A 12,604-nucleotide genomic window follows, 5' to 3' on the forward strand; every position below is an offset into this window, starting at 1 on the left:
GTGTTCTCTTTAAGGTCGGATTTATTAAAAAAAAATCCCTCCCAAATGAAAATCTATGAAAACAAACTGGAAAAGTTGCATTAAGTTCACTAAGGTGAAAATATGTACAGCTGTTGCAGCAGTAAGATTATTACAAACTAGGTGGATGGGAGAATTAAAGCCTAAACAAAAGAGTAATTAAAACTAATAATGTTTAACTGTTAATCTGTCAAAATATCTGAAGTAGCAAGAAAATCAAGCAAGAAATGCTTTATGTGACTCGGACAAGGCAGCAAGTGAATATCCTGTCATACCACTGATGCTCTGACCACAAAACTGGCTGTAGAAATGGAAGTGGTGAAAAAAAAGTGTCCTGCAAAAGGAAAATTTGAAGTTTTTCCAGTGCAGATTCTTATTTAAATGATGATCGGGTACTTCTCTGCAGTTCTGAGGGCACAGAATTGTTTCCTTTGAGAAAAAATAGCGAGAAAATAAATTAGCCTTCACCAAGCACTGAAACTTTGTACAGGTAAAATCTCATTAATGGCTACAAGAGTTCTTGAGCAAGAAGCCCAAGCCTGATGTAACAAACTGGAACTGCCACCACCGTTTGTGGGCATTAAAATCTTTCAAAAAGGATGAAGAGATTATTTTTTTTTCTTTTTTTGCACCAGTGAGGCGAGCAATCACCCAGTATTAGAAAGAACACAAATTAAAACGTTCAGAAAAACTTTTCACTTGGTCAGCAGCGCAAGAGATGAGGACAGTAAGGGAAATTACTTTAATTCAGTGGAGAAAAGGAATATACCACGGCCATTAACCTTAAGAAATATCCAAATGATTAAAACCTTCTAACCCATTGCCTTGTAAATTATTTCCTAATTCTAGCTCTGTAGGGTTTCTGCAGTATCGCTAAGTTAAATATTATCCGTTCGAAGGCCTGATGAGCTATTAACATTACAATTAGAGCTTCAGCTGCTAACGAGGAACACGCGAGATATTGTTTGCTCCACAACGTCACTGCACGCCATAAAACAGGGGATAACAGGAATTTCCCATCACCTGAAGTGTTTTTTTACAACATTTAAACGCAGAAGCCCGAGCTGGACTATAGTGTGGAAGCGTAGTAGAGGCGCTGGAAGCGCTGGACACCTCCGGAGGGCACAGGGCCAGCGTCCCTCCTATCCCGGCTATCCCCAAGCACAGCCGGGCCGCCCGTTCTCCCCAACAACCCCTGCAGGCTCTAATCTCCGTTCCTCCTTGTCAGGAGCAGTGGTGCTGCTGCCGGGGACCCCGCTGCAGGAGGTGCCGCTGCCGGGGATGCCGCTGCCAGCCGCCCTGTCTCCCCGCGCCGCTGCCGGGAATGCGGTGGGAAGCGCAGGTCCCGCCCCGTGACGCCGGTTTCCATAGCGGCCGCGCCGCCGGCCATGGCGGCCGAGGAGGAGGACGACGTGGAGTGGGTGGTGGACACCATCGCCGGCTTCCTGCGGGGACCCGCCTGGTCCATCCCCATCCTGGAGTTCATGGAGCACAACTGCGAGGGTGAGCGGGTCCCCCGAGGCCACCGCCGGGTCTGTCCCGGCCGCGGGTGTCCCCCGGGCCAGCCGGGTGTCGGGAGGTGCCGTTTGCATCCATTAGCTCGTCCTGGGATTATGGCATGAGCTTACGGCTCACACCGAGCGAGCGCTGCACCCTGCGGCTCCTCGGACCCCGGCACAGCCTCCAAGGCTCTCCCAGAGCCGGGAGCTTTCCTTAGGAAACTGGTCTGGGCAGCCGAAAGCGCCGTCTGGTCGGTGAGACAGAGGAGGAGAAGGCCCAAAGTTTAACTCCTGCAATTATGTGGATGCTGTCAGTCAAGAGGTGAAAACCCCTGAGTTTTAGTACCTCGCAAAAATGATGGTCAGCACTGGCAGTGATTACCGGGGACGTTTTGTGGGTGATCGTGTGTGTGAGTTTAGCTCGGAAGTAACTCCAGTTAAACTTCCATTTCTTCCTTGGTCTTCTTGAGACAATCAAGGCATGATTTGGGGAGCAGACTGGGTAAAGTGGAAGTACAGGCAGTGACGGGGGCGGGCCGGGATTGCTCTGTAGCCGGGGGAGGCCTGTGCAGGTTTGTATCTGCAGGGAGGGAAGGAGGAAACAGACTTTCTGATGTAGACATTTGGATAAATTACTTCTGCTGCTTACAGAACAATTTCTGCTGCCAAAAAACACCTGGATGCTTACAGTGGCAAAGTTAGGAGAATTTGGGCAAGTCTGAAAGCAGTACCTGAGCCCTCTGGAAGAACAAAGACAGCTTCTGTTTGTGATTCCTGGAAAAAAAAAAAATTGCTTCTCAGTTTCTCCCTGAGTTGTTTCTACCCCTGAAACTTTGCATGAGGAACGATTGTCGTGAGTCCGTACGCCTTTCCTTCTTAAAACTGGGAAAAGAGGAAGGGAAAACTCCAGGAGCCTTCACAGCTAGGAAGGGTTAGAGGAACCTAGACTGGAAGTTTTCTCCAGGGAAGTCTGCCTAAACTTGGGGTGGGCCAAACATTCTGGTTATCGTGCAAAGGGTCTGTGTTTACCTATCGAGGGAATTGATTTATCCCTCTCAGGAGCAATGATCCTTTCTCCTTAGAAGGTTGAGAGGAATTTACTGACAGTAAGAAGATTTGTGGAACCGCTGTAAATTTCCACCTAGTGTGAGGCAGGCGTGATGGTCACTTCCTGTTGTGCTGATTCCATTGCTGGTTTTCTACTGACATAGTTGGTCAGGACAGAGTCCTTTGCCTTCCCAAAACATTTAATCTTTGGGCTGGACAAGCAAATTGACAACAGTCTGATTAACTGGCAATAATTTGTGATTCCTCGAAAATACAATTTGGATTTTGGTAATTAGTATGTGAGGAATTTATTTTAGAACTATAGTTACTTAGGCCAAGTCCTTGCACTTCAACTTGTAAACTTACTGTAATGTTTTTCTATCTGTGAGTAAATGTTTGCTTTCTCTCTCTCCCTCTTTCTGGGACCTTGATTATTTTTTTATAGCTCGATTAATTTTCTTTTACATCAAACTGAAATTAAATAGACGGGTGTGTATCATCCCACTCGAGGGGTCCTAGCCAAGGTTTTCAGTTTTAACAGGAAGATAATGAGGGTCTCCCAGGACATCTGTGTCCCCTGGCTTGTTTTCATACTGTGGTTCTTCAGATCTTTATTCCTGTTGGGCGACCAAAGACCGTGCCAAAACCTTAAGGAATAATGACTGCGTGATTCAGGAGCCCTGACTCAAGGAAATCCAGGGTCTCTGTTCCAAGTACTCCTTAAAGCCACTTAGTTGAGAGGAGATGCTGACTGCAGCTTGCTTTACTTGGCACTCGACCTCATCCCGTTGTGCCCCGAGCCTGGGGACAGAGCACGGTGTGTGCCAGCTTCCCACTCTCCTCTGCAGGAGGAACCTCCCCCTGGCAGTGCCAGGCCAGCTGTCACTGAGCGGTGACACCCCTGTGTCACCCCTGCTTGGGATGCCCAGGGCAGGAAGGGTGGGGAAAAAGGGGGCAGAGAAGCCAAGGTAAAGCTGGGAAGGATCCCCAGCCAGGAGGAGACAACAGAGGCTGCCAAGTGTCTCCACCCTCCTGAGTTTGGTAATGTGGTGGCTGCCATAGAACTGATGTCTATAATACCTTCCCTCCCATTTGAATTTAATCCTAGATGTTTGTAAACATTTTATTTTTATTTCTTCATTTTAAATTTTGCCTTGAGCAAAACCCACAAGCAATGTTGATTTTCCAAAGCACGACTAAAAAGCAGATTTTCCTCTGCTTTTGGGGGACCTGAAGTGTGTGATTTGGTTTCTGTCATTGCACTGCTGTGTTAGAAAGTGATGCTGCTTTAGGAAGTGCCACCTCAGCTCACACTGAGTGTCCAGGTTTGGAGTGGTGTGGCCTCATGGCTGGAAAAGATGTTGGATGCCTTCAAAAAGTCACTCTGAATTTGTGTGAAGGTTGCACTGATTCTACAGGCATCACCACCATCGGAGATGTCACATGCACATGAGGAATAAATCACACACCAATTAAAGCAGAATTCCCATTCCTCAAATGACTTCAAAGGATGTTCCTGGGAAGTGACTTGTCCAAGTGCCTAATCTTGAAGGGGATTGAAGCAGTCTTATTTCTAAGCCTCTGCTTTAATTTCCAGGTTTTACATTACCTCTCTTAGTTGTTGGCATGAAAAAAATGTAAATTAACCCCCTCTCCCCAACCTTAGTTTTCAGTTCCTCTTATTTTCTGCTTTTTCTACATTTTCTGCAGCATAGAGATCATGAGCTTAGGTAGTTTCAGTTAGGGATTTTAATATGAATTTACATCAATATGATTAAATGGCCTATAATATAGGAACGTCCATTTTTCCTAAATCAGGATAGATATAATTAAAATATAACTTAACTGCACCACATTTCCTCTTTGGGTTTATCTGGTTTTGCAGGCAGGGACTCATTTTCCTGCATCACCTTGGCTTCTCACTACATGAATGACACTTCATAAAATTTTTTTTAAGTCATTAATAAATACATCTTCCATGTAAACAGACGGAGAGTGAGGAATTTCCTGCTTGATGTTTCTTCTGCCACCAGAACCTTACACAGGTTCATGGGGTAGCTCTTATATTAAAACTTACTTTTTAGTGAATGTATCTACTGAATCCTCAACTTGCTTACAAGTCTATTATGAAGATACATTTTCCCAATATTAAATTATGCAGCTTAATTCCTTTAGTTATTAATTATCAAAAGTACACGCTTAGCCTGAGTGTGTGGAAAAACACAGGAGTTTTATAAATCATGGCCTGTACTTTCAATGATTAAATATATTACCCTGTAAAGGTTAATCTTGCTATTTAGGGTGTAGGTTAACTTGTGGTAGTTTGTACACTGACTGCAAAATGTTTCTTCTTCCCCTTCCTCAGTTTTCGATGATGAAGAAGAAAGCAAGTTGTCTTACACAGAAATTTATCAGGAGTACCAAGCTCTGGTGAGCATTATTCACTATTTGTGGTAAATTTCTAAGCAAAACAATTTAAAATGCTAAATGAGTATTTAGATGAACTTGTGATTGGGTTATTGGGTTATTTATTTATTGGGTTATTATTGTTATTTAGGATTTTTCCACATTATTTAGAAATCCTGTGAGTTGTAGTTGTCATATGCATTTTTCTGCCTAAGACCAAGTACATAGAAAAGAAACTGTGACACAGTCATAGCTCTTAGGCTGCTTTACATATTTTTCATTAAAATTAATATATCCACTACCTTCAAGATTGTATTTATAAGCTTGATAATGTTATTTTCTGACAAGTTAAAATGACAACCAGCAGGATGTCTAAGAGCACTCACAACTTTTATTTTGTTCACTAATGAGTCTGGGAAATCTTTTGAATTGCCTTTCAATTATCAGAAAAAAACAACAGGAGATTTTTGGAGTTTAAATACCTATAAAACAGTACATGCAGATTTCTAACACTTTCTGTAAGGAGGCTGGGGAATACATGATATTAAAAATCTTTGATTGAATAAATACAAACCAACATTCACTTCTGCTCTGACCCTAAAGGCTTTCAGGCACAGACTGGCAAAAAGCCTTCTACTTTCATCAAAAAACCATGAGGAATACTAGCCAGGAGTCTGGGGAAAAGGTGCACGAGTGAAAACCCTGCAAACTGGAGAAGATACATTAAGGAGTAATCAAATTTAGCAATAAAAATGCTCATTTTGAACAGTTCATGGAAACAAATAAAGCTTGACATCAGAAAAGTCAGTAATCACTACTGTAGTGATTTTCCTTTGACTTTATAAACCACAACATCAGCAGAAAAGAATAGACAATCATGACAAAAATTCCTAGGATTCTCAGGGAAAAACCTTAGAAGGTAAGGCTTATACTTTCTTACAGGTGGAGAGATTACTAGAGGACTACCTTAAAGAAGTTGGAATTAATGAGGAGAAATTTCAAGAGGCTTTTTCTTCTCCTCTTGCAAAGACCCACACCTCCCAGGTATTTGCCTTCATTAAGGAATGTATGGATTTCATTCTTAGCTTGATGTTTTTCCTAACACAGCTAGCAGGAGATGAAACCTGGAAAAGTTTTCGTGGTGAAACTGTAATTTTCAATTGAACTGCAGCTGTAAACTTACACTGGGAAACCCAATTTTGTCATAACATTATAATATTGTCATAATGTTACTGCTGACATAGCCCCCCCAAGTTATTTTCCTGACTGTGATCTCTTCTTGTATATCTGGAAAAATAGCCAGGTAGGAGAATGAAATACAATTATTAAAAACATGTTCCCCAGAATTGAAAAACCCAGCTCATTTCAGTCAGACTGAGCTGGTTAGGATTTCTGTGGGGGTTTAATTTTGTGCATACCTTTCCTCCCACAGGCCATTCTGCAAACAGTGTTGGCAGCAGAAGATTTTAGACTATTTAAAAAAATGATGGTACAGAAAAATATTGAAATGCAACTGCAAGCAATTCGAATCATCAAAGAAAGAAATGGTGAGAAATGATGAACAGGGGGGTTCACTGCAGGTTTTTAGTGTTCCTTTGATGACTCTTTAAACCATTCATAAATGGGTGTGGAATGCTGGTTCTGCTCCAGTTCAAGTTATGGGAAAACATCCAGTTGATGGTACTGGGACAGGGATTTCATTGCTTACTCCTTGGCTTGCACTCTCAGTGACAGCTGTCTGTATTTTAAAGTGGACAGAAATTCAGGTCTGTCTCAATTTCTCTGTGAAACCTGACTGAGTTTGCTGTTGCAGAATTTTGGTGACGAGTCTGAGTTAGAGCAGCTCCTCAAACGGAGCAGTATCAACAGCTGGAATTCTGCTCCTTGCAGGGCAAGGATGGTGTGGTGTCTGCTGTGCTTACTCTGAAAAATCCATTCAGAAAGCACAAGTTAGGGCCTTCATCATGCTCACACATGCATGACGAAGATGGAAGAGAAAATAATCCACACCCAATGTTGCTGCTCTGGTGATGCTTTTGAAGGGATTTTAATCCCACTCCTTTCCTTTCCCTTCCTTTCCCTTCCTTTCCCTTCCTTTCCCTTCCTTTCCCTTCCTTTCCCTTCCTTTCCCTTCCTTTCCCTTCCTTTCCCTTCCTTTCCCTTCCTTTCCCTTCCTTTCCCTTCCTTTCCCTTCCTTCCTTGTCTTTAGTTTCACTCACTTCTTACTCTATGTGTGTTTTTCAGAGGATAATTTTTAAATTTTACCATTCATATAACAGCTACATTTGGGAGTGGTTCAGGTGGCCATGGCTGCGTTGCAGCCTAGGGGAAATGCCACATAATGGTCAATGCAGAGTTTGCATTAACCTTTGATGTCAAAACTTGCATTGCTAGAAATCTTTGCCTTTTTCCTACCAGGATTTAGGACCTATTCCTCTAGGATCTAGGACCTTTGTGGGAACAGTTTCAGAGGAAGAATTACATGGCTTTGGTTTGGTGAATGTGATTTTGTGTTTGCGAGGGTTTTTTTTAAATTTTCTTCTCTGCCAATTGGAGCACAAAATCATTTTCCACAGAATAATGCATAAATCTTGGTGTTTTCCAGGTGTATTGCCTGAGTGTTTGACAGAGGGTTCTGATGTATTCAGTGAAATTGAACAGGAAGAAATGAAAATACTCAGGGAGGTTCTAAGGTAAGAAATTAATCAGTCCCACTTTGTACTTTCTTTTAAAACATAGCTCTGTAGGACATAACTCTTCCAGCCTTTTCCAGGGAATTGCCTTCATCTTACAGATAACAGGAACATTCTTGTCAACACCCCACCTGAGGGAAGATGGGTGGTGCTGGGCAGGGGGTGGGCTTAGGAATGTTGAAATAGTGAGTGAGAGTTGTTGCTGTGATATAAGTGTGAGACCAGTAAAACTTCTGCAGATTCTCCCCCACTCCCACCTCACAGACACATAAATACTACCAGATAAATCCATCCAGGTTATGCTATTTTCCTTCTGAATTCTGGAAGTACTTCCCTTCCTGTCTTTAAATTAGCAAATTAAATAAAGGGATAGATAAGTCCTGGAAATTCTTACACAATTATTTTAGCATGAAGATAGTTGAGGACAGTGGGCTCTTTTGTGTTTATCCCAATTATTTATTTCTATTCAGACTTAAGTCATGGAAATATTTTGGATACTGACAAATTCCTTGTAATTAATTAAATTACCTTGTAATTAATTCCTTGTAATTAAAACAAATTACCTTGTAATTGCTTTGATAGTCCTCTTATATTTAAGCAGTGTTAAATTTCCCTGAAAATCACTACCTGTGAATGAGTTTTAAGTATTTACTCATGTTTATTGTTACAGAAAATCGAAGGAAGAGTATGAAATAGAACAAGAGAGAAAGAGGACTGAAGAAGTGAGTATCTTACCTTTGTATGTGAGTTGTGGGGAGGGTTAAGAAATCCCCTGATACTCTGTCCTGGCTGTGCCGTGTGTTCCATCAAGGCAGTATCCCACAGGAAGCTCATTCCCTGCTCAGCACCTGAATCCTGAAATCCTGCTAACGGGTGTCAACCTTTCAGATCCAGAGAGCAGCTGAATTGCTGATATTGTCAGGATCAAAGAGCCTTCAAAGTGTAAGCTGCTTGGAGATGACAGGGCAGACAATCCCGCAGGAATTACCCTCAGGATCACTTGACAGAGAGTGTAGTTACTCATTAAGTGTTCACAAGACAGAACTAATCACCAGGACCCAGAAATCCTCTCCAAGAGACCATCCCTTGGTGTCCATCAGACTAAGGCACAGAGAAAGGAAACTGAATGTAAAGGGGGACTGGCCAAATAGTGCAGTCATGGCAATAAAGCTCCCCTTGACTGGGGTAACAGGCAGGTTTTATCCAAATCCCTACAGACCACCAAGAATATCAATATTCTTGATAAACAAGCCAGATTGCAGAGCACCCAGTCAAGCTGACCTGGCCAGAGAAGGTGATAGTTAGAGGACAGTGACACGTTTTTTTGTTAAAAGAATGTTTTAACACAAAATAATTTCATATTTTAATGAATGGTGTGGGGTTCTGGCATGAATCAGATGGTTGATCAACAGCAGAGGCAATTTCTAGGCAGAAATTCTGAGAGAAGGGTTGCATTGTCTGTAGTGTAAACAATGCAGTTTTAACTGGAAGTTCCTGTGGGAGATTCCTTTGTGTGGACAGTTCAGTACCTGAGGTACAGTGCCAGGAAATGTAACACTTAGGTTTATTTGTTTTCTAATTCAAGGCACGTGCTAAACTCAAAGCTCCAGATGTTACCCACAATTTTCCAGGAGATTCGAGAGAAGCTGTCAAAGTTAAGGAATCCACCGAGGGAGCTGAGGATTCTGAAGAAACCCCAAAATGCCCACTAGGTAATTTGAGGGGGAGTGCAGTGCTGAGTGGGCAACGTGATGCTGGTTTTAAATGATTCAAGAGTCCACTTGTATCAAGATTTTAAGAACTTGGCTGGATAAGGCTGTGAGCAAAGTGTATTTGCCCTGCAGGAATGCCTTCCAACATGGCATGTTTTACTATTCCATGATGTTCTGTTCTGACTGATTATTTCTACTTGATGTATTTCTATTCTAATTGTTTTGTATGTAAAATTATTTAGAGGGATCTCATCAATCTACAAAAGAAGACCCCAAACCAGTTTGCCCAGTACAAAAAGGAACTGAAAACTTACCCCAGCCCTCTTGTACCAAGGGGAAAGAAGACACTAAGAAAAGGTCTGCTGGGAAAGGTTCAGAGAACACAGTGCAAAAAGCTGGGGTGAGAGGACCTGTAAGTTAAAAACAAATAAGAAAAAAAAGCCAAATATAGAATTAGAATGCCTAAGAGAGGATTACATGTAGAATATATATTTAAAATAGTATTATATTTAAATACAGAATTTCTGTAATTGTAATGAGGTGGGTTTGAGTTATTTTGGATTTTTTTAAAAACAAACATGTGAACACTCATGTTATTCACAGTTTAATTAACACAAAGTTCAGCTCCTGATTTCTGGTTTCAGACTAGAATTCAGGATTTAGTCCTTTGGTAATTTCTTAGGAGACAGCTCTGACTTGAAGCCTCAACTTGGATTTGTTTTCACCTGGCAGTTTTGGAAGCAAAGAGGATATCAATGTGCTTTTCTTGCACAGGATATGGATACAAAAGAATTAATTTCAAAATTTTAATTTTTTTTCCCCCAGGATTTATCAGAAACTGAAAAGCAGCAGCTGAAGCAACGTGAGGATTACCTAAAGAAAAAACGAGACCTGCTGTTGGCTACAAAGAAAGAGTCAAAAAATAATGTACCACCACCACTAGCAAGCACTGACCAGAAAGAGGAGGAATCCCCTCCCAAAGAGGTGAAGCACTTTCATATGAACCCACAGGTGCTTTCAGTGCAGGTGCCCATGCTGCTGCTCAAGAGTGGGAACGGGTTAAAAAGAACAAGGGGGGAAATATTTCCAAGTTACTGGTTTTGCAGAGCCTTTGGGCTGGAAGGTTCAGTGATGAAGTTGGCATTGGTTGGCTTCGGCATCATCAAACCCTCCTGATTAACTTCAGTTTCTGAACGGATAAAATGCCAGCTTGCTGCTAGTCTGTGACCAACTGTTTGGGCTCCTCAAATCTCAGGGGCTTTTCTTTTCCAAATGCTTGAAAACTCCCAAAAAAGAGGAAAATACTAAAATACCGTAAAACCCTCTTACATTACAAAACAATGTAGTAACTATTCCATTTCAAACCCAAAAATCATTACTTTATTTTATAGACCAAGTACTTAAGGGTGTGAACTTAAGTCCAAGGACTTTCTGTTGCCTCAAATACTTTTCAGAGTCTCTGTGCATTTTATTATGCTCAGCAGGTGCCCCAAATGCTGGTGACTGGGGAGCCTTCAGGACAATTGCTCAGCAGGAACTGCAGTTGGGGCTCCCAAAACAGGGATCAGGGCAGTGGGAGAGGGCGGGCTGGTGGCAGGAGCCCCATCCACTCCCCTCTGGTCCATGGTGGGGGATTGGTGGTTGCTACTGCAGTGTTGTTTTCACTCTGTTTTTAGGGAATGTCAGAAGAGAAGCAAATGCTGCTCCAGAAGAGGAAGATGCTTGCAGAAAAGCTAAAAGAAGAAGTAATTAATAAGCGGTAGTTTTAAGAGGCTCATTGCTGACCCCAAGAACAGAAGGATGTTTTAGAGTATCAGTAAGTGAAGGGATTTCCAATCTTGCACTGGGATTTATAGAACTTGCAGACAAGCAGCTCAGAAGCTGGTAACTCCCTATTTCAAAGGCCACACTGTGAACACTCATTTTCCAGAGTGCTGGAAACTCCCTGACTCTGCCCCGCAGCGAGGCCGTGCCAGCACTGCAGAGCACAGCCCTGCTCCAGCCCTGAGCCTGGAGAGCAGAGGCAGCGATGGAGAGCTGGGAAAGGAATTCCTGTGGCAACAGCTCCAAGCTCAACAATTTAACTTTTCCATTTCAACAGTGCAGAAGGTGGTTCCTTTCATTAGCCCGTTATAAACAAATGGCTCTTTTCAGCTGTGCAGTGTAATAAAGTCTGGTTTCACAAGGAAGTGCACCCTCGACCAGCTCATTTGTGAGAAAGCCAATGTACCTTGGGAGTCAGGACACTGACAAATTAACACCAGGTTACAGTGGTTTACAGGCTTTTGGGGCAGCTGCCCAGTCTCCAGGTCCCAGTTTGCAATAAATGCAGCTTTAAATAAAAGGAGTTGCTTTAGTGCAAAGCTGAGGCTGTTCCCAGCGATTCACTGCCCAAGTAGCAGAAATCTTTAAAAGTCCTTTACTGGGTTGGCTGTGTCAAATTTGAAGAGAGGAAAGAGGTTGCCCTTTGGCATCACCTCACTGACTGCCACAGCAACTCCCAGGAAAAGAGACAAACCCACCCATTTGAGTTTCATGGAATTTTTATTAAAATAGCATTTATAACTGGTACACGTTGGCAGATGTTCTGTTCTTGCCCCAAAAGAGTGGCAGTGGAATTCCAGGCAGAACAAGCACAGCTGCCCAGGAGGGCACACTGGGAACCAGCACTGTGGGGTGCCAGCCCCAGGGAAAGGCCAGAGAGTGCTGGCTGTCACCTTCTCCCGGGATTGCAGGCTGGTGTTTAATGGGATCTCTACTGCCACTGCACCCAGTCCTTTCCTAGGAATTATAAAAATTCATAACATTCTTGGTTTTGCTGTGAAATAGCGCCTGTTTGAGTGTTTTTAAAGCTCCTGCTGTACTGCAGCAGTGTGGGCGTGCTGGGGAGCAGAGCAAGGACCGGCGCTCCTCAGGCTCCCCTGGAGAACTCAGCTTGGGAGGCTGCTGGAGAGAATCGGGAACGCGGCTCCATGCTCCGGGGGATGCCACTTCTCCTCAGGTGAGCCAAGGCACTTCCCAGGTACCTGCTGCTCTCATGGCCTGTCAATCTTCTTTACTGATGGAGACAAAAGAGCCACTGGGAAGCAAAGCAGCTCAAGGGTGAGCACACAAGGATGGTGCTGCAGCTTCTCTTTACCAGCAAACACCTCCTTGGCTCCGGGGCTGACCGGTGGTCCCTCAGAGTCCTGTGCTGGGTGGCCTGGAGCTCTCCAGAGGCACCACCACT

The 12,604-nt window shown here is 43.1% G+C and overlaps 1 protein-coding gene across 4 annotated transcripts; it reads left to right on the forward strand.

The window, feature by feature from the left end:
• Nucleotides 1–1,387: 1,387 nt before the first annotated feature.
• CFAP36 (cilia and flagella associated protein 36) lies at nt 1,388–11,564 on the forward strand. Of its 4 annotated transcripts, XM_088052560.1 has the most exons (11): nt 2,201–2,370; nt 4,930–4,994; nt 5,574–5,655; nt 5,913–6,014; nt 6,403–6,517; nt 7,576–7,663; nt 8,334–8,385; nt 9,249–9,375; nt 9,618–9,787; nt 10,201–10,359; nt 11,052–11,564. In XM_088052560.1, exons 2-11 carry the CDS (start codon nt 4,936–4,938, stop codon nt 11,136–11,138), a joined length of 1,041 nt encoding a protein of 346 aa, XP_087908686.1. In that variant the 5' UTR covers nt 2,201–2,370; nt 4,930–4,935; the 3' UTR covers nt 11,139–11,564. The 4 variants fall into 4 exon arrangements, with proteins under 4 accessions (XP_005525520.1, XP_014110088.1, XP_087908686.1 ...); XM_005525463.2 differs by lacking the exons at nt 2,201–2,370; nt 5,574–5,655 and adding an exon at nt 1,388–1,521; XM_014254613.2 differs by lacking the exons at nt 2,201–2,370; nt 5,574–5,655 and adding an exon at nt 1,388–1,521 and having other exon boundaries at nt 9,618–9,775.
• Nucleotides 11,565–12,604: the final 1,040 nt, after the last annotated feature.

Source organism: Pseudopodoces humilis, chromosome 3, assembly GCF_049639895.1.
Source record: "Pseudopodoces humilis isolate 2021_Gansu_Grassland_sample_001 chromosome 3, ASM4963989v1, whole genome shotgun sequence".
NCBI classification, from domain to species: Eukaryota; Metazoa; Chordata; class Aves; order Passeriformes; family Paridae; genus Pseudopodoces; species Pseudopodoces humilis.

Bases quoted from the DNA above. Each gene is read 5' to 3' on its own strand.
- CFAP36 (XM_005525463.2), top strand. From the start codon at position 1,407: ATGGCGGCCGAGGAGGAGGACGACGTGGAGTGGGTGGTGGACACCATC. The intron at 4,995-5,912 runs GTGAGCATTATT...ACTTTCTTACAG, and splicing joins ATCAGGAGTACCAAGCTCTG to GTGGAGAGATTACTAGAGGA. The intron at 6,015-6,402 runs GTATTTGCCTTC...TTCCTCCCACAG, and splicing joins CAAAGACCCACACCTCCCAG to GCCATTCTGCAAACAGTGTT.